The 18,612-nt window shown below is 47.7% G+C and overlaps 1 protein-coding gene across 3 annotated transcripts in view; it reads left to right on the forward strand.

Moving 5' to 3' along the window:
• Ldd (lipid droplet defective) overlaps nucleotides 1-18,612 on the forward strand; it is a 33,081-nt gene that overhangs the window by 12,175 nt on the left and 2,294 nt on the right. For all 3 annotated transcript variants that reach the window (XM_076320081.1, XM_076320082.1, XM_076320083.1), the window contains 26 exons: nucleotides 71-694; nucleotides 814-944; nucleotides 1,027-1,349; nucleotides 1,406-1,601; nucleotides 1,674-1,814; nucleotides 1,888-2,211; nucleotides 2,322-2,838; nucleotides 2,919-3,039; nucleotides 3,115-3,305; nucleotides 3,384-3,522; nucleotides 3,724-3,931; nucleotides 4,766-4,906; nucleotides 6,360-6,549; nucleotides 6,854-7,051; nucleotides 7,285-7,800; nucleotides 7,879-8,054; nucleotides 8,136-8,400; nucleotides 8,477-8,576; nucleotides 8,654-8,796; nucleotides 8,861-9,061; nucleotides 9,742-9,922; nucleotides 9,995-10,107; nucleotides 10,179-11,004; nucleotides 11,402-11,550; nucleotides 11,663-11,845; nucleotides 13,554-13,797. In XM_076320081.1, the coding sequence (XP_076176196.1) occupies nucleotides 71-694; nucleotides 814-944; nucleotides 1,027-1,349; nucleotides 1,406-1,601; nucleotides 1,674-1,814; nucleotides 1,888-2,211; nucleotides 2,322-2,838; nucleotides 2,919-3,039; nucleotides 3,115-3,305; nucleotides 3,384-3,522; nucleotides 3,724-3,931; nucleotides 4,766-4,906; nucleotides 6,360-6,549; nucleotides 6,854-7,051; nucleotides 7,285-7,800; nucleotides 7,879-8,054; nucleotides 8,136-8,400; nucleotides 8,477-8,576; nucleotides 8,654-8,796; nucleotides 8,861-9,061; nucleotides 9,742-9,922; nucleotides 9,995-10,107; nucleotides 10,179-11,004; nucleotides 11,402-11,550; nucleotides 11,663-11,845; nucleotides 13,554-13,797 (6,541 nt within the window). The remainder of the gene's footprint in view (nucleotides 1-70; nucleotides 695-813; nucleotides 945-1,026; nucleotides 1,350-1,405; nucleotides 1,602-1,673; nucleotides 1,815-1,887; nucleotides 2,212-2,321; nucleotides 2,839-2,918; nucleotides 3,040-3,114; nucleotides 3,306-3,383; nucleotides 3,523-3,723; nucleotides 3,932-4,765; nucleotides 4,907-6,359; nucleotides 6,550-6,853; nucleotides 7,052-7,284; nucleotides 7,801-7,878; nucleotides 8,055-8,135; nucleotides 8,401-8,476; nucleotides 8,577-8,653; nucleotides 8,797-8,860; nucleotides 9,062-9,741; nucleotides 9,923-9,994; nucleotides 10,108-10,178; nucleotides 11,005-11,401; nucleotides 11,551-11,662; nucleotides 11,846-13,553; nucleotides 13,798-18,612) is intronic.

An 18,612-nucleotide genomic window follows, 5' to 3' on the forward strand; every position in this document is an offset into this window, starting at 1 on the left:
CCGCACCGCGTAAAACCGAGTCGCGTTCGAAGGGGACGTTCGTAACGAGAGGAAAATTGTTCGGTTCAAGGTACGTGTTCGCATTTCTCGGCATACTGGATGCCCTGCAGAAGAACGTGTTCATCTTGGACACCGCGAGGAATCACAAGAACATAGAGGCGTTGACCGTGATGGCGGAGAAGTACGTCCCGATCTGGAAGTTGGTCCGCGACGTGGTCGAGCCGTCGGAGGTCGACGACTTTCGAGCGTTCTTGCCGGGCGCTATGATTAACGTGAACGCGATCATGAACGACAGAAACGATTCCCTGTGCAGGACGAAACTCGAGTGCCGAAAATCGATGGTTTTGTACCAGCGTCTGAGCTCGAAGAGGGTGGGAAAAGTGTTTCGTTACGACCCGAAGGCGAGCGGGTATCCTACGATGCTCGAAATCGCCAAACGACTATCCCGTGGCTTGGACCTGGATCGCATAGATCGCGAGTTGAGAGCCTGGCGGATGGACTCCGCGTGGAATTTAACGTGGCTGAGAGAGATCCTGGGGCACTTGTCCGTCGTTATCGGGGAGAGTGGTGATCTGCTCGACGTGGCCAGTAAAATAAACTTCCAGGACGTCTCGGATGTCCTCGGTGTTCCTGATATCGTCGACGGAGTGGTCAATATCTTGAAGGATAAAATTGTGGACAAGCTCTTCGACGGGTAAGGACGCGTTCGATCGGTGGAATAACATTAGAGCTCGTTTGGAAGGAGTTCCTTCTTTTCGATTACGATCGTTCGTTCGTCTCGATAGTTCTGACGTTCGTATCGTGATGTTACAGAATGAAAGACATCGTGGAAGACGTGAAACCCTTTATCTCCGATCAGAAAGTGTTGGACGATATCTATAGCATTATCGTGGCGCTCGAGTCGATGGACATCTTCAAGAATTTGGGCCTCCTCAATATCAAATGTAGGGTTCCGTGATCATCTTTTTTCCGGACGAAAGAATTCTATCGTATTCGAGGTTTCGATCTCTCGGTTTTCATTTTTAGACGTTATCAGAGACATGTTCGACAACTGGGACATGGTAAGCTCGTACTTGGTGAACAAGATCGGGATCTCGAACGAAGCCGCGGCGATGTTGAGCCGGGCGAAGATAGATATGATTTCCGTGTTCATGAAAGAAAAAGGAGCCCTCAGCTTGAAGGATATCACTTGCTCTCCGAAAAAACTCAGCGAGATGTTGAGTTTTAACGGTGGTCGGATCACCGCCGAAGAAGTCAGCTCCGCTATTTGTCCGCTCGAAGATTCTCAAACACAGAACGTGACGATAGCGCTGATCAAACACTTGAATTTCGATTATATTTTCAAAACTGTGAGTAAACTAATTCGAATTACGTCCGATGGTCCCGATAACGTTTGTCGTTACAGCTGATGAGCGCAAACGTAAAGAACATATTGGCGAATGCGAACTTGACGGAGGCCGAAGGGAAAATGGTGTTGGACAGTCTTGGAGTGGCTGCAGAGTTAATACTGTTCTTTAAGGATCGACTCGCCTCCAAAATGCCAACGGCGGAGGCTCTGGAAGCGAACGTGGAAACGGAAGTGGTGAACCAAACGGTGTCCAGTAAGTTACGTTGAAATAAAATTAAAACGGTTTTACGTCGTACCTGACAAACATTCGAACGTTGTTTCGCAGCTTCGAAGTTCCTTCAGGATTCCAGCCAAATGCTCTGCGGTCAGGCAATGGTGTCAGATAATGGCGATTTGTACAGAATCATTTCTAAGATCGAGGACAACAGCAAAGCATTCGACAAGGCGGAGCTCGATTCCCTGCCTTGTACGTACGAAAGATAGTAAATTTCGCAAATATTTTCGTTTAAGAATTTTACACGGAATTTTCTTCGTCGCAGCCGACTACTGCAGAGACACTTACAAAGGCGTGATCGCCATGGGAGGCGGAAAGATTATATGGTCTTACGTTAAACCCTTGTTGCGCGGACAAATCCTTTACGCGCCGAACACTACAGCGATAAACAAGGTTATGACGCTAGCCAACAGCACGTTCGCGGAAATGGAAAACTTCGGGACATTGATGAATAGTCTCGAGAAGACCCTAACATCGTTGGTAAATCTTTCCGAAATGAGCGACAACCTCAAGGATTTGCAACAGATGATGTCTTCGAACGTGATGAAAATTGCCATCAAGTCTTTCGGGGGTGGCAATTTCGAAGGGGGTGAGTCGAATGTGTCTGTCCGTGATATCCTAACAACGTGGATTTATTCGAACCGTTATATATATGTACCAAAACCAGTCGTAAACACGATATCTCTAAACGTTTTTCAGGGATCTCTGAACAATTTTTAGGGGATTTCTCGGATATGAATCTCAGCGAGATTTCGTGGCGACTTAAAAAGTCGAAACGTTTGATCACGATGGTGGGTATGCTGAATGATTTATTGGAGTGCGTGCTCGTGGATCGGATAAGAGGATTTCGGAGCGAAGAGGAAATGGAGGCGCGGGCACGGGTTCTGATGGAGACGCGGGAATTTCTAGCCGGTGTTGTTTTCCTGGATAAGAATCCTGGAAAGTCTAGACGATCGTTGGAGCACGAACTACCCAAAGATGTGGTGTACAAAATTCGTATGGACGTCGACTACGTACAGTCCACGAAACGATTAAAGAATCAATTTTGGGTACCAGGCCCGGAGAGCAGTTTCATCGAGCATCTCAGGTATCTCCGAGGATTCGTGCAGCTTCAAGACTCCGTCGATCGGGCGATCATAAGAGCGAAGAGTCAGAAGGATCAGGATTGGCAAACCTTGACCCAACAAATGCCGTATCCCTGCTGGAAGGATGTACCGTGAGTGTGATTGTTTTGTTCCTATTGCTCGACACTTGTCTGTGAAATATCGATCCCGAGAACTACGAACGAAATTACAGCTTTCAAACCACTCTCTACGAGGCTCAGGGTATTCAAGTTTGCTTCTTCTTCGCGTTGTTGATGTGCGTCGGAGCGGCTGTCAGACACATCGTTTGGGAGAGAGAATCGCAAAACGCAATGGTACGAAAATTAACGATCGAGATCTCCGTTACGTTTGGAACAAAACTTGTGACTCGAAATTTGATCTGTTGTCAGGTAATGAGCGTGATGGGATTGAAACCTTGGAGGAACACCGTGGCATGGTTCATCACCACGTTCACGGAACTCTTGATCGTCATGTTCTCCATCGCCTTGGTTCTTCTCGCTGGGAAAATTTTACCAAAGTCCGATCCCTCTTTGATTTTAATTATGATGATCGTTTATTCTTTCTCTATCGTAACCTTCTGGTAAGCTTCCTCTACCGAATTCACCGTATTCTTGACACGCTTCTTTTTACTTACCAAACGACGCGAATAAATTTCCAGTTACATGATCTCGATGGTGTGCAGTTCGGCGAGCTTGGCTGCGATTACCACCGTGGTAATGTTTTTGCTGACATTCATGCCGTACGTCATTGTCATTGCTATGGAAGCCGTTATAGGTCTCGGGTATAAGCTTCTCATCGTAAGTTATCGCTTCAGCCTCGCAAGAGCGTTTCCGTGATAAATAACGCGTTCGAACTATTCATATTCGCAAACTGCGAGCACCACGATAAGATGCTCTTACGTACGGAACTTTGAGTTTCGAGCGATTCTACCTTCGAGAGAGAAACAGTTTTCTCATTAATGTTTATTATTCGGTTGAATCGATTTACGAAATTTTCAGTGTCTCAGTATGTCGACGAGCTTCTGTTACGGTTGCTTGTACGCGACTCGGAAGGAAATCCAAGGCGTCGGTCTGACTTGGGACGCCATGTGGGAGGAAACCAGTCCCGGTGATTCGATGTCTTTGGGCCTGGTGTTCGTGATGATAGTCTTCGACGGTTGCCTTTACGCCGTAATCGGTTATCTCATCGCCAGATATACAAATTCAGGTAGAAGCTTACCAACACTCCACCTCGAACAGGAACTTTTCAAACATTGTAAAATCGATCTTTCGACTCGTCTGGTGGAGGTGTCACGACCTGTAGAATTTTGTTTCTCTCTTCATTTGTGTTCCTTGTTTTTTTTTTTTTCTTCTACTTGCGTGCGTTCAAAGATTCGATTCATACGATTATCCGTAGCAGGATCATAAATCACGCAGATAATTGTCCGAAACCCCCCCGTGACGTTTTGCTTTCGAGGTGCCGGTAGCACCCTTGTGTTCTTTGGTGCATGTAATATGGATTCTGGGCTTTACGTGTGGATTTTACCGTACCGTTGTTTCGTCGATAACCGTGGCCAAAGCTGCACGACGTAACGCGTGGACGGTGATGTCAAAAATTGTGCACACGGATACTGCTATGCGTGTACGTATTTATGAAACAACCGGCTCTAATTTCCCCCTGTACCGTGCTCGAGAATTTCATCAAGAATTCTCGAGCACGGTCTCGAATTGCATTCTCGAGTTTTCTTAGCAAATTTCATCGCACCCTCCACGCGTTGATGACGCGATAAAAGCAAAAGAGGCAAAGAGAACGGAGCAACGATAATGCATTCGCGCGGATCTCCCTCGTGTCGTCGTAAATTCGCGTTGAAAATTTCTACGGAAACGTTCCGCGTATAACCGCGAACCGGTGCTACGAAGAGAGAAAAGACAGGGGTTGGCGATGTCGAAGCGCAAAAGATCTCAACGTTCTTGAAACACTGTTCACGCGAACGCGAAAGAAGTCGACGACCCCCAGGTGAGTTTCTAGAAACGGACGAGCATTTGGCCAATAATTTTCCAGGCAGGGGCCTTCACGATTTGAGGTCCCGTAGCTTATGGTGGGGCAACACACGTTCTATGTACGGCAGGCCGAGCTACCTCGCCTTCGTCAACAAGCTCTATTTCACTAACGACGTTCTACACCCTTCAGCCACTTACCAAGGTATCGCACTTGCCCGCTGTTCCGCTTTTGCACGATATTTCAGTTTCTCTTTCCACTCGCTTCCGGCATTCCTAACGCGTTCCTCTCCGTTTTGTCCGAGCGTTCGCATACCTCTTGTTCCTCTATTCACTCGGTCCTCTTGTGTTTTCAATTTCTGATCGTTCGTCGCAACGACGGTTACACCGTTCTCTTTGGAATTCGTAGCCATCGGATCGGGACCCGAAAAATCTACCGTCCGAAATTCTTCGAGCCGTGTACATAAAACGAAGCGCGACCAAATCTGCATAAACGTTACACGTTTGTCCATTTCGTAAAATTTGCACGGGAAGGAGCTATTCGAATGTTTGGATCGTGCCGAGTATGCAAATGTTTGTTGTTGCTTCCTTCGCGAGAATGAGAACTCGCGCGCGAAACGCCTTAATTTATTCAATGTCTCAGTCCGAAACGCACGAGGAACGAATGTTTTGGGGAAATTTCTCCCGATAGTTTGCATGAGCGCATTCAGTTAGATTTTCGCGTAAACCTTCGAAACGCGCACCGATTTAAGAGAGCATATGCCTCTATCGCCGTATAAGGAAGAGATTTCTTTTTCAAAGAATACATTCGAGAAGAATTATTCGACGAATCGATTCGATTATTTTATTTCTTTCGTCAGAAAGGGAAAGCATCGTAGATTATTCGAAACAATAATCGAAGCTGTGTATAAACACATACGGCTATCGAATTAAATTCCGCTCGTGCATGCAGTACGAACACAGCGGTCCGATGCGAAAATGGAGAGAATTTCATTATATTTTATCGTATTAATAATGATCTGTCATGGTCAAAATTTCGTGTTGAAAAATTGACAATATTACGGAATTTTAAAAGATAAAGTGACATTTTGTGTAAAATAATTGCTTCTCTTTTGGCGAATTAAATCCTGAAAAATTAAAAACGAAAAAAACGATTCTGCAAACCGAAGATAATCCTTATCAGTTGCGTTTGAATATTTCAAATATTGTAAAACATATATTGAAATATTTAATGTCGTTACGATTTTCTCACTGGGATCATTTTTACATTATTCATGAATGTTCAAACCAACGTTTCGTGTCTTTCGAGCTATCCTATTACGCGCGTTCATTTTTCTTTGTAGTTCTTTTAATAGACGCACAGCATAAATTTCATCCTAGCGTTGCATGCATAGCACGAATTGGATCTGTTTCTTTTTTTTCCTCGCAAGGATTCGTTTTAACATGACGTAAACGTCTCGAGGTGAGGCAAATATATACTCCGATGTAAATTCATTCGAAGCGCGAGCTTTTTTACCGACCATTGTTTTAACACGCTTTCTTAAGGATTCGATAAGTTGAACCAAGGGGTAAGAGGTTGCTTTTCCGTTTGAAGTAATATCTTCCTCGAAGCGATATCCAGTGAAAGACACGCATCCTTTTTGTGATACACGATACAGACGAGGAGAGTAACGCTGGAAGCTTGATCGTCAACGAGAAGCAAACAGGAGTCAGATTCAAAGGTGTAAGTAAGGTTTACAACACCGATCAGGGTGAAGTGGTGGCCGTCGACGATTTCAATTTGAAGTTGTGCGAAGGGGAAGTGACCAGCCTTCTCGGTAGAAATGGAGCTGGGAAGACGACCATCATGTAAGTAAATATTCATTTCTCTGGAACTTTCTTTTTCCCGTTTAATGATTTTCAGTTGCAACGAATTCGTTTCCGAACGGGAAAGTTTCGGGCACGTAGGGACTGCGAAAACTATCGCGCCAACAGCAATTAGTCAGGGTGTAAAACGGGTGATTAGTGCGTTAAATTCCGAGTGTGTTGTTCGAAACGTTTGCGGTGTTGTAACACATTCCCTTTAATGTCGAGTAAATGGATTTTCAGTCGTGAGAGCGAACGAATCCGGATTCATTCTGGTCTTTTGAGTATCTACCTACTTTCCTTTCAGCAAGATGCTGACGGGGATGCAGCCTGTGACCACCGGTGAGATTTGTTTGATCGGTGAAGAGGACTGCAAACCTGATATAGGGGTCTGCCCTCAGGACAACGTACTCATCAGTACTTTGACGCCCAGGGAACATCTGATCTTTTACGCGAAATTGAAGCGGCCCAGAGAGGACGATAATATACAACGAAGTGTGGACGAGTGAGTCTCTTCCGGCTTAAGGGGACCAGGGCATAGAAAAAAAATTGATTTTTTATTTACGGCATTTTTCAAAAGCGTCGTCTTTCTCGATTATACTAGTAGTGTCGTTCGGTTCCTTAATATTTCATGCTCGTACAGTCGAGCTTTCTCCGTGTCCTCCGAGTACTTTCTACGACTTTGGGAAAGTTCGTTCTCGAAAATTCGATCGATTCGTAAGGAATTTACGTTCGCAGGATGCTAACGTCTTTGGAGCTGGGTAAACAGGAACACGAGCCGGTGTATCGTCTATCGGGAGGCACGAAGAGGAGACTCTGCGTGGCTTTGGCGTTCCTAGGCTCTCCGAAATTAGTGATCCTGGACGAACCAGGCGCGGGAGTGGATCCTGCGGCGAGACGCAGGATCTGGCGACTGATCGATCAGCACAGAATCGGGAGGACCGTTGTCCTCTCTACCCATCACCTGGACGAGGCTGATATGTTGAGCGACACGGTGGTCGTGATGCACAAGGGTAAAATACTTTGCACTGGATCACCGTTGTCCTTGAAGATGATGCACGGTCGCGGATACAGACTCCTTGTGTCGTTCTCCGAGGAACGGGACGCGAACACCGACTCGATCGAGAGAACGAAATTGGAGACTCTGAAGACCGTGATCGAGGAGGCGGTGCCGAACGCGTGGACCACTGAAATTTCTGGCAACGAGGTAATCATCACGCTACCGTTCCAAGGGAAGAACGGTATAAATAACAAGTGAGTGGATTTATTTCGAAGCAAACTTTAAACTCTTCGATTCACTTAGCTCTCCTCGCTGTAAAATCGTCTTTTCAGCATCGCGCAAGCTGCAAAGGCACTGGAAGACAGTCGCAAGATCTTGGGTTATTCCCATTTCTCTCTGGAATGCGACAGTCTAGAGAGAGTCTTTCTAGAACTCTGTTCCCATGCGGATAGTGGATCGTCCGTTATCAGAGCCAGCCAGGATAGCGTCGCCAGCGTGGAGCACGTTGGTACGTCTAACAAAGGATAAAAAGAACGAGAACCCTTTTATTTCGAATCTTTCTCAACGTATGGGATTTAACGCCTCGCAGGTCTATCGATGCCCGACGACGTAGATTTGATTGACGTTGAACCCTCTTTGAATCCCTCTCCCATTAGGCAAGTGAAAGCCTTGCTCAAGAAAAGAGTATGGCACTTCAAAAAAGATTGGATGACATTTTTTGCCGGTCTCTTCTTGCCGACGGTGTTTGTCGCAGTCGCTATGGGATTCTCTTTAATAAGACCACCATCCGGGGACGAGCCGGGCCTGGCTCTTACTCCAAAACTCTACGATACTCGTCAAACGTATTTCTATAGGTATGCAAACAGTTTGCCGCTTATTCGATCGGAATGTTTATCCATTTGAGTCACGTTGCTTTGAAATTTTATTCAGCATCGACAATGGCAACGACCCATTCTTGCAGCACGTGTCCTTTCAACTTCACGATCGATTCGGGGACGATTACGCCGGTGCATGGCAAATGTTACCCAACGTACGACAATTACGAATATTAACGACGAGTCTAAAGGGTCGATATTAATATACGAAGAAATATTTTTATTCGTTTAGGATACTGGAACCTGCGATTGTCTGGACGGCCAGCAGGTTTGTCACGGAGTGTCTCAGGCTGTCGAAGGTCTCCTACAGGTTTTACCTGGTAGACCTACCCTCGATTGGATCGTATCGACCCATCAGGAATACATAGAAAAGAGGTATCTTCAAAGACACGAAACATGTCGGCGATCGTCTGGGAATCTACGTATACGTTGTTTACAGGTACGGAGGATGGTCGTTGTCGCATGCCAAGAACAAACCGCTTTTCGTCGTCTGGTACAATAATAAGGGTCATCACGCGCTGCCTTCTTACTTGAGTGCTCTGAACGAAGCGATTCTGCGAGCATCTGGCGTTCAAGGCCATCTAACAACCCTTAACCATCCCTTGAGATTATCCAGCGATCAATTAAATCGAACAACCCTGTAAGTTTTGATTTACATGGTCTCCATCCCGGTAGGACCGTAATGCATTTCTCAACCGTTATTGCAGACCTCATTGGGATACGAAACTGAAAGCTGGTTAAGCGGTTTAAACGAGCAACGCATACAAGGTGCAAACATTAAAAAAAATGTAGTGTACGCGCTTTGGAGTATGCAAATATTGTTTTACCTTTTTTTTTTGCTGCAAATATTTGTCCAGTAGTCAGCTTATTATTAATTTCCCTGGAAGTTTGTTTAGTCGATACGGATATAGAATGACCTTTGGATGGCGTTAAAAGTACCAAACGAAATAGCAAGAATACTCGGTTTGCGCGCAGTGCTGTGTTTTGATAAGCGCGATCCAATTACCAGGGTCAGATATTAACATTCCAAGCCGATCTTACCACGTAGACAGAACGCTGCGTAAAATCTGTGTAACCAAATCGCGCGTGTTGCGTTTACTTTTAATTAACCGAGCATGCTTGTACGATCGCGACACTGTACGTTTGAATTGGACGGCGCTGGTTCCATTACCGAAACCTTGTTCCTCCTTTAATCCTTTGGAACGATTTTCGGTGCATTCGTCGCTTCGGTTTTAATAATATTAACGATCGGTGCGATCCGATGAAAAATCTATCGGCATCCGTACGCTTGGTGGAATGAAATTTTCGTTCGATTCTCAGGTTGCAGCACGTGGCGGACGTTGGAGTCGCTCTGGTTCTTTTAATCGCGTTCAATTTGGTGGCCGCTCAGGGATCGAAGGAATTGGTGCGGGAGAGACTGTCGGAGGAGAAGAGAATCCTCTTCTTGGCAGGAGTCCATCCTGTCACCTATTGGACGACTGCGTTAATTTGGGACTTATTCGTGAGTGATCGACGGAACGGCTATTAGAAGAAAAATTCTCGGGCCGATGTAAATTCCATTCCGATTTTTCAGGTGTTTGGTCTGTCTATCGGTTTGGCCGTGATCGTTTTCGAGATTTTTGGTCTTCCCGCGTACGTCGCCAGGGACAACCTGGCCGGTATCTGTCTGTTGCTCTTTCTGTTCGCGTAAGTGTTCGTTTATCGTTTCATCGATTTTCATCGATTTTATCGCGAACCAACGGTTCTCGTTGTCACAGATGGGCGGCGCTGCCCTTCTCGCACCTGATCGAAAAGGTTTTCAACGACTCGAGCCTGTCCCACATGGTCCTTTTCTGCGTGAACACGTTCATAGGCGTGGCCTCGCTCGCAACCATTTTGGTACTCGATATTCTCGGTAAGACGAAAACGACGGAGGACATCAGAAACGTGCTGCACAACATCTTACTGATATTCCCTCAATACGTACTGGGCGATTCTCTGGTGCAAATATCACGGAACGACATCACGGCTCAGTTGTTGGAAAAATTCCATATGAACACTTATCAGTCACCGTTGGGTTGGGACCTTCTGGGCCTGAATTACGTTTTCCTGGCGATCGTGGGCACTGTTCTATTTTCCCTGAACCTGATGATCGAATGTCGCGTTCTGCCGAACTGGAACAAGCGGAAATGCCCTTACGAGGTTGTTCAGGAGGACGACGATGTCTCGAAGGAAAGAACGAGGGTGGAGAGCGGCATGTCCGATGACACGTTGCAAACGGTGAAACTCCGTAAAGAGTACAGAAGCGTTTACGGGACGAACGTGGCCGTGCGAAATCTGAGCATCGGCGTGCAGGCTGGCAAGTGTTTCGGGCTTCTGGGGACGAACGGTGCCGGAAAGAGCACCACTTTCCGTATGTTGACCACGGAGGTCATACCCACGGCCGGTAGGATCGTTCTGAAGGGCGAACAGGTCGGCTCGGGACCGCTCTGTAACGGAGAAGTGGGTTATTGCCCTCAGAGCGACGGTCTAGACGGTTTTCTCAGTCCGCATCAGTGTCTGACTATTCACGGGGAAGTTTGCGGGTTGAGCAACGTTCCCAAGGTGAGAGAGTTGATTTACGTTAAAACTTTCGAATCGCGTACCCTCGAGTTCTCTACCGGAGACCTTTAAGTAAGTTCTCGCCCACCGCGCGCCGGGAGGATTGTGTTTTTAATTATTCCGCGTTCGAACTTGGAAGCAAACGCAACGCGAAAGGGCTGCTGGTGGTGGTGGTGGTGGTGGTGGCGGGCAGCTGCAAATCTTACGCGTTGATTTTATTTTCTCGAGCAACTTCTTCGCGCGGATGAACCTCGGACGCTGAATTTACGAACAGAGAAGTTTTCTTCGCCGGGTACATGATTGACGATACTCGTCGGTATTTTTCTATTTTTTTTTTTTTTTCTTTTCGTTTCTTCTCCCCCCGAGGAGTTTAAGGTTCGTGAAAAATTGTACGTTTCAGGCGGTAGAGTCGACGCTGAAGAGGCTCGATCTGCTGAAATACTCTCACAAAAGGGTGAGCAGTCTCAGCGGGGGTAATAAAAGGAAACTGTGCACCGCCTTGAGCGTAATGGCGCCGGTATCCGTGGTTCTCATGGACGAACCGACGAGGTATATATTTGGTGGGAAACAACTCGTTGAAAAAAAGATGTACGAGGGAAATAAAACACGGAGCTCCATCGTTTTATTTACCTTTTTTTTTTCTTTTTTTTTCCTCTCGCAGCGGTATGGATCCCGCCACGAAGAACCTGGTGGCGAGGACGATAAGGCGCATGACGAAGAACGAGAGCTGCGTGATTCTGACCTCGCACAGCGTGGTGGAGTGCGAAAATTTGTGCAACAGGGTCGGTATTCTTGCCAAAGCTGGCCTCAGGTGTATAGGAACCCCGCAGCACCTCAAACACAAGTAAGTTCTTCTTACCTGTAACCCGGCGGGAAGCGAACGGAGGATGTGCATACAAATCGAAGAAATTTCCTCCGGTACGTGGCCGTTCGTACCGTGGATGTGCGCGCGACGATTAAAAAAAATTCCATTCGATAATAATACACCATTAACGATCGCAACGGAGCGTTCAATTATTCCGGTCGAATGTGCAGCGTCCCGGTATCCGGGGAGGATTCATTTTAGCCGGTGCATTTTAATGATGTTGTTTCAACTGATGGATTGTTCGTGTTCGGTTTGATCTCCACGCTGGAGGCTTTCCGGCAAAATTCGTAACGCAACAATTTATTTGACGCTCTCCCGTGCGTGCTGCCGATTGATTTTTAATTCCATCCATCATTTTCCGAACACCGGCACGTTCCCCAGACGAGAGAGGCACCGTTGCAATTTCAGCTGCACACGGCTGGAGATTACGTTCGGTTATTACAACCGATGCTCGACGTGTTACCAACATCGCTTCGAGCCATTGTAATGCGCGGCCGTTTAACATCCCTTCCGGAGTAACGTGGAGCGGCCATAAATATTTAGCTCGCTCGGCGTTCGGCTCTCGGAAAGCGACTCTGGGGGAAAATGTCCCTCTTACATCCTCCGTACCGTTTTCTCTTTCCAGCCGTCGCGCGGGCATCGGGCACGAGAGAATTTACGATATCTCGTGCACGTGTGCAACCTGGCTGCCATTCCGCGATCCATCCGGCCGTTCTCCAGAGAACGTAGAGGATGGCAAGAAACCAACCGACCTGTAGGTTTTTCCTCTCGCGGAGGTGAACGCTACGATACGCTCCCTGCGTATGATATACCGAGAGCAATATCGAGCCATCGAAGGACACCGTAAAACTCGTTTACGAGCTTACGTTGTTCGACGATCCTCGATTACGAATTTTTCCGTAGGTCGCGATCGTCGTTCAATCGCGGGACATTTCCTCTCGGACCCGGAACCTCGGAAAACGCAAACGACTACCGACCACCCTCGATGTAATTCGATTCAACGTTTTCCACCTCGGTGTCAACGAGGAACGTTCCACTTAATAGACTCGCAAAGGAGAGGAACGCCGGACCGGTTCTGCTATTTTCTCCGAGTCCTTTGACCGCCGCTCTCGCGCAAACGGCCCTGTATAAATTTACGACGGAGGAGCCGATGCGCAGCGCGTACTTTCCCACGGCATAATTTATCGACGTTGATGCGCGTACACCGATGCAAATGAATGCGAATAGATGAATCTGTCGGCCGACGCGATGAATATTTGTTGCGAACGGCGAATTTCACCGGGCAATTTTCATTTTGCGCCGCCCGTGACGTTCTTTCTTCGTTATTAAAGCGGAACGCCACCTTTACCAGCTCCAAGGATATTCTGATATTTCAGAATTTTTACCCGACGATACGGATAATATCCAATATAAATGTTCCGTACGTATATTAAAAGTACAGACCGGGAACGATACTCCTGGCAGTTTTCATTCGAAGAAACGTTAATCCACCTAGGAAACGCAAAAGTTTCGAATTTCGCTTCAATATCGTGGAAAACGAGAAACGTGGATCGTGGTGTTCGGTTCATTTTCAAAGTCGCGGTTTTTGCAGAATCGAACGCGTGTCCTTTTCATGGGTTTTCGAATTGCGCGCGATGCGGCGCTTCGTTCGAACACGGTCGTGATTCGTTCGCGCGTTTGGTTGCAGGTTCGGCGAGGGCTACGTGGCGTTCCTCCGATTTCGACAACCAATTTCCTCCGGGGATCTGAAGAAAGCCTTGGCGAAGTACCTTCCACGAGCCGTGGTCTCTTCCAGACAGGCCACCGCGGCTCATTTGCTGTTGCCACGAAGCGAAGAGATGGCGCTGAGCAGCAGCTTTAATAAGGTGAAATTGTTGGCCGAGGAACTCAAAGCCACGGACTACACGCTCACTCAAAGTTCGTTGGATCAGGTAAAAGTTTCACGTTTTTTCCCGTCGAATCGCAGTCTTGCTACGAGCGAGTTTCACCTTCGAACACGTCCCTCCGGTTGTAATTTCCATCGATTTTCCGCGTCGTCTGTAATTCGTCGTCGAAACGATTCTCACGATTGAAAGAAATTCGATGCGTCGAGCGATCCGTTGACCCTGCTGGAAAATACGTCCGATGGACAATCCCGAACAAACGTTTCGAATCAAACCGGGAATCGATGAAGTTCCGGGCGTTCGTATATAGTACGGTCTTGTCTCCAACAGATGATGCACTGCCAGTGCACGCTGCCTCCATCCGTTCGACCAAGGACGATCCTCGTTTACGTCCCACCTAGCCTGAGGAATATTAATGGATCCCGCCGTCTTACGGCTCGCACTTGTGTATAGTCTCCACGGTTCACGGAGCCAGATAGGAGAACCAACTCCGCTGCGCACCGTCTGCGTCTAAGCTCGCCTAAATGCTTTCTGATTCGCCCTATCGCGCCCGGTGTTTGACTGCGCCTCGCGCGCTACCCTGCAAAACTGTTCCCGTAATTAATTACTTTCCGGGAACAATTTAATTTCCGCGTAACGAAGTAACTTTCGTCCCATTTAATCTTCCTCGCGTGCCGGAAGAATTTTAATGTCCGCAACACCGATGGGTTTCCGGAGGCCTTGGTCGACCACCCTCGCCGGTTTCTTTCACGGGATACGGGGCCCGGAGAATTTTTCATTCCGGTTAAGAGCAACGGCACGTCGGGACTGTCGAACCCGCGACAACCAACAGTTGCGTCCGATCGATCGGTGGTTTCTACCCCGTGGTGAAAAACGGCCGTTCTTCGTCCTTCGAACGAAATTACACGTTTGCCGCTCGATGGTCTCCGCGATTTTCCGCGAGATTGCGCGACACGGTATCCCGTGCGAAACGCAATTAGAAGTTAGGAACGCGTGGTTCAAGGGAAAAAGAACAAAGGAGAAAAATTTAACATTCCTCGTCCCCGCGGTGTTTCCTCCGTGTCGAATTCTCCTCGGTGGTGCAACAACGGATTCCGCGCGTAATTATCTCGCAGATTCGTCCGCGAGAATTAACAAAGAAACGGTGAATTACGCGTTGATTAAAAAAAAAAAACAGAAAAGGTTACGCCTCTAGGAGCGTTTCGTAACGAGTCCGGAAAGCTCGAGAGCGACGCTCTTTGAAATTACTTGGAACTTTTACGTTCGAGAATGCGAGCAATCCGAAACGATTGGAGTATTGTCTCGATAGTTTCTGTCTCGGTTGTGGAAAGATTCCACGATATCTCGGGCAATTTCTTTCGAAAGAGAAACTATGGAGTAGTTCGCGCCAAGCACGGTGACTTCTACCGAGCAGTCCCACGTTCCAAGAAGTCCGTTAGGTCTGAAAAGCGTCGACGCGTTTACGAATTCGTCACGGTGAATAATCCATCCGAGTATTTTTCTCGAATCGGCGATGTCTCGCGACACTTAAATAATTCATAGCCGAGCGATTACGACGAGGCTGGCGTTGGAATAGCGCGAGATTCCGCGAGCCTGGCTCCGTTCAATGGATTCACGTTCGCGTCGTTTGTTCGTGTCTTCCGCGAAGCGTCTCGTCTCCTTAATGGAGATAAGATTTCAAACGGTATGCATTCGCGCGACTGTCACGGGATTTGTCGATCCGGTTATGTTTAACCGTACACAGAGCTCATCCCCGGAGATTAACTCGACTTAGGGACTAGACTAGTCCTCCTTAGCCCCGGCTCCGGTCTTCTCTACGAGCGTCTGCTCGCATCCTCATCCATCGTCCGGAAATTCACTTTTAACAACCGATTCGAAATACCTCGAGGCTTCCCGTCGATCGTCGCCGAGGTTTCCTCCCGACCACGGGGACTCGATCAATTCCTCAACTTCCTCCTCCTTCTTCGAGAGAGAGCTTGGACACGGATGATAACGTTCGACCTTTTCGTCGCGTTATCGAGCACAGAGGAGATAGAGCGAGGATAATTAAAGGAAAATAGAAAGATAGCTTCGTTGAAGTCGATCGCGCGGGAACAGGGAATGATTTAACCGCGCGGAGGCGACGCGGGCATATTAATTAAGCGGGCAACGACACGGCCGGCCGAATAATAATTTGGTTTCGCCAGGGAAACGATGAAAACAGCTGAATAATCCAGTCCCTGTATTATTCTCCCGGCTGGTCTGCGCGGACGGTTCGGTATTTATTCTAGAGCGCGAGTTATATTCGGACGAAAATCAACCGGCCGATTAACCCTTTGCACTCGAGAGAGACGATTCTCTTTCACCGTTTGATTTGATACGGTAACTCGAGAGGCGACGTTCGGTCGTCGTTAGGTTTGTCGTGAAAATTTTCATTCAAATACGATTCCTTCGCAACTCGAACAGGTGCAATCCCTGCCGTATCGTTTCACCGTCTCTCTTGTTTTTGGCTCCGCGATTGTTTCTCGTCCCGATGCGTTCGTACGCTTAGAAAGCACGGACGCGTTTTCTCGAGCGTGCAGCCTCACCGCGTACCTCCGGATATTCGCTTTTATTCAGGGATCGAAACGGACCAAGAACTCGAAATTAACCCTCGAGCGGTTCGGTTAAAAATTGTTACGCGGTTGGTGGTGTTTGCGCGAACCGAAAAAGTAATTTTTGCAAATACATGCGACGCACGTTCTCTTCTTCGTACGTTGGAATATTCTGTTTACCGTCTAGATCCCGCGAATACACAATGCGCGAAAGAAACGCATTACGCGTATTTACTAACCTTTTTACACCTCGTTTTACGACGGAACGCGGTATCTGCCCGTGGACTTTGTGCTCGAGCGGTGGTTTTTCTTGTCACGAAATCATGGTCGCGCTACGATACAACGGACGAAACACGTTTTCGATCGATGCGTAATTACTTTCGACTCGATAAAGAAGCGTAGAAAATAACCGAGGCATAAAATATGGAAATCTATCGAGTACAGAGTAGAATTGCGCAAAAAGTTACGCAGCGATGTACGTGTATATCTACATCTATGTACCGTTACTCGCTCTGGACGCGTACGACGATATTTCGTGGAAGTATCGCGGAAGCAACGACGTTACTCGAAATATGAAAAAATAATTAGTTCGCGGAACAGCGGCAGTGCACGGACACCTGCGCAACGAGTCGATCGTAAGTTGGACAAAAGCTGGCGCATCGGTCGATGTATATTTCGATCGGTCGTGGACAGATGTTCGTCGTTGAGCGGACCGTTCTAGGGTTAATAGCGAAATCAAGGATGTCGCGAATTTGTCAGCGGTCGATGGTAGCGTCGAATAAAACGTTCGCGCGAGACGAATGTTCGCGGCAACATACGAAATCACCGTGGAATAATTGCGACGATACTTTATAAGCTACCGTGCGAGCGAGTATCGTAAATCATCGGGCCGATTTCCAGCGGTGGCCAGATCGTCGTGGTAGATATGTAGATTTTATGGTCCCAAAAGCGAGCGCCGCCTTCTCCAGCGGCGATTTTTCAGTGTCCGAGGCCGGAGTTAGGTTCGAACGGACACCGAGCGAACGGAACGAATGTCTCCCGACAAAAGAACGAAATTGAAAGGGAATCCTTTTTAAGGGAGATCGAGCGTACGATTCGCGCTAGGGGTTACCGGCCGAGACGCGGAAAGTAGTAAATTCGTTCGGACGTAGGAGCGAAGAATCGCTCCTCGCGATCAAAGGCGATCGGACGGAAGCAATTTAATTGTCAGCCGACTCGAAAGTAACGTCGACCGTGTTTATCGTGTTTCGAGAACTCGAGCAACGATAGTTTCCACCGACGCGGGATACCGCCCGCATAATTCGGTTTACGTTTCAAAGTTGCACCGAGCGAAATTGTTCCCGCCATTGTTGCCAAAGGCGCTTACGAAACACAGGGATTTGTGAGTACCCTTTAATATAATATCTTACGCGAACTAACTTCCCTGAATTAAGGTCGGCGTGCGTAACTTTGTACTTGCTGATGATTCGAACGTATCTCGAGAACGTGTTCGCCACTTAAGGGGATGAGTGATCGTGTGTGGACCGCGCGAGAAGTTCACTTGTAAAGTAGGTGGTAATCGCTACGCCGTGTTATCGAACGAACTTTCGAGTAATTCGCTTCCCTCGGTTACGACGTAAGACGATTGTACGCGAATTAGTAATTGAATTGGCAATCGAGTTCGGTTACGGGGAACCAAGTTACCCGGGGATGTAAAAACGGAAAAGGGAGAATTGAAAAAGTATCCTTTGATTCCCCCCTCCCTCGGCAAAGGAAACGCGATTCTTCGTCGGTGGATTCACCGTCCGGAGACAAATTCTGGTCGACCGTTCGCGGAATTGCGGGAAACAAGTTCGCCGGGGCGCAGTTTTTCCCTCTCTGGGGCGAGCTTGTATGTAAACCGCGTAAACTCGCCCTCGTTGCGAGAGTTTCGAGATTTTTATGGTTCCTCGTTGGTAGGGAAAGCGTTTCGTCCTCGATGCCTCTATTCCATCCAGTCCCTCGTCTTCCTGTTTTATTCCCCTTCGCTCGAGGACCCGTGTTCCGTCGAGGAGGACGCGACAAACGACGGACCGGGCCGACTCAACGACCGAAAGTTTACGCATCTACGTCGGAACGAGCACGCGACCCGTGCATCTTTCACGATCCACATTTGCAATAATTGTCAATTTACCCGTTACGATACATTTCACGTAGCCTGTGCCGCTTGGCAAGGGATTGCCAATAAGTTCCGCGAGAAATTTTCGTCCCATAAACGTCGCACGCTGCGACGATTCCTACGACCGAGGGAAAACCGGAAACAAATGTGCGC

This window comes from Ptiloglossa arizonensis, chromosome 9 (genome assembly GCF_051014685.1).
Source record: "Ptiloglossa arizonensis isolate GNS036 chromosome 9, iyPtiAriz1_principal, whole genome shotgun sequence".
Lineage (NCBI taxonomy): Eukaryota > Metazoa > Arthropoda > Insecta > Hymenoptera > Colletidae > Ptiloglossa > Ptiloglossa arizonensis.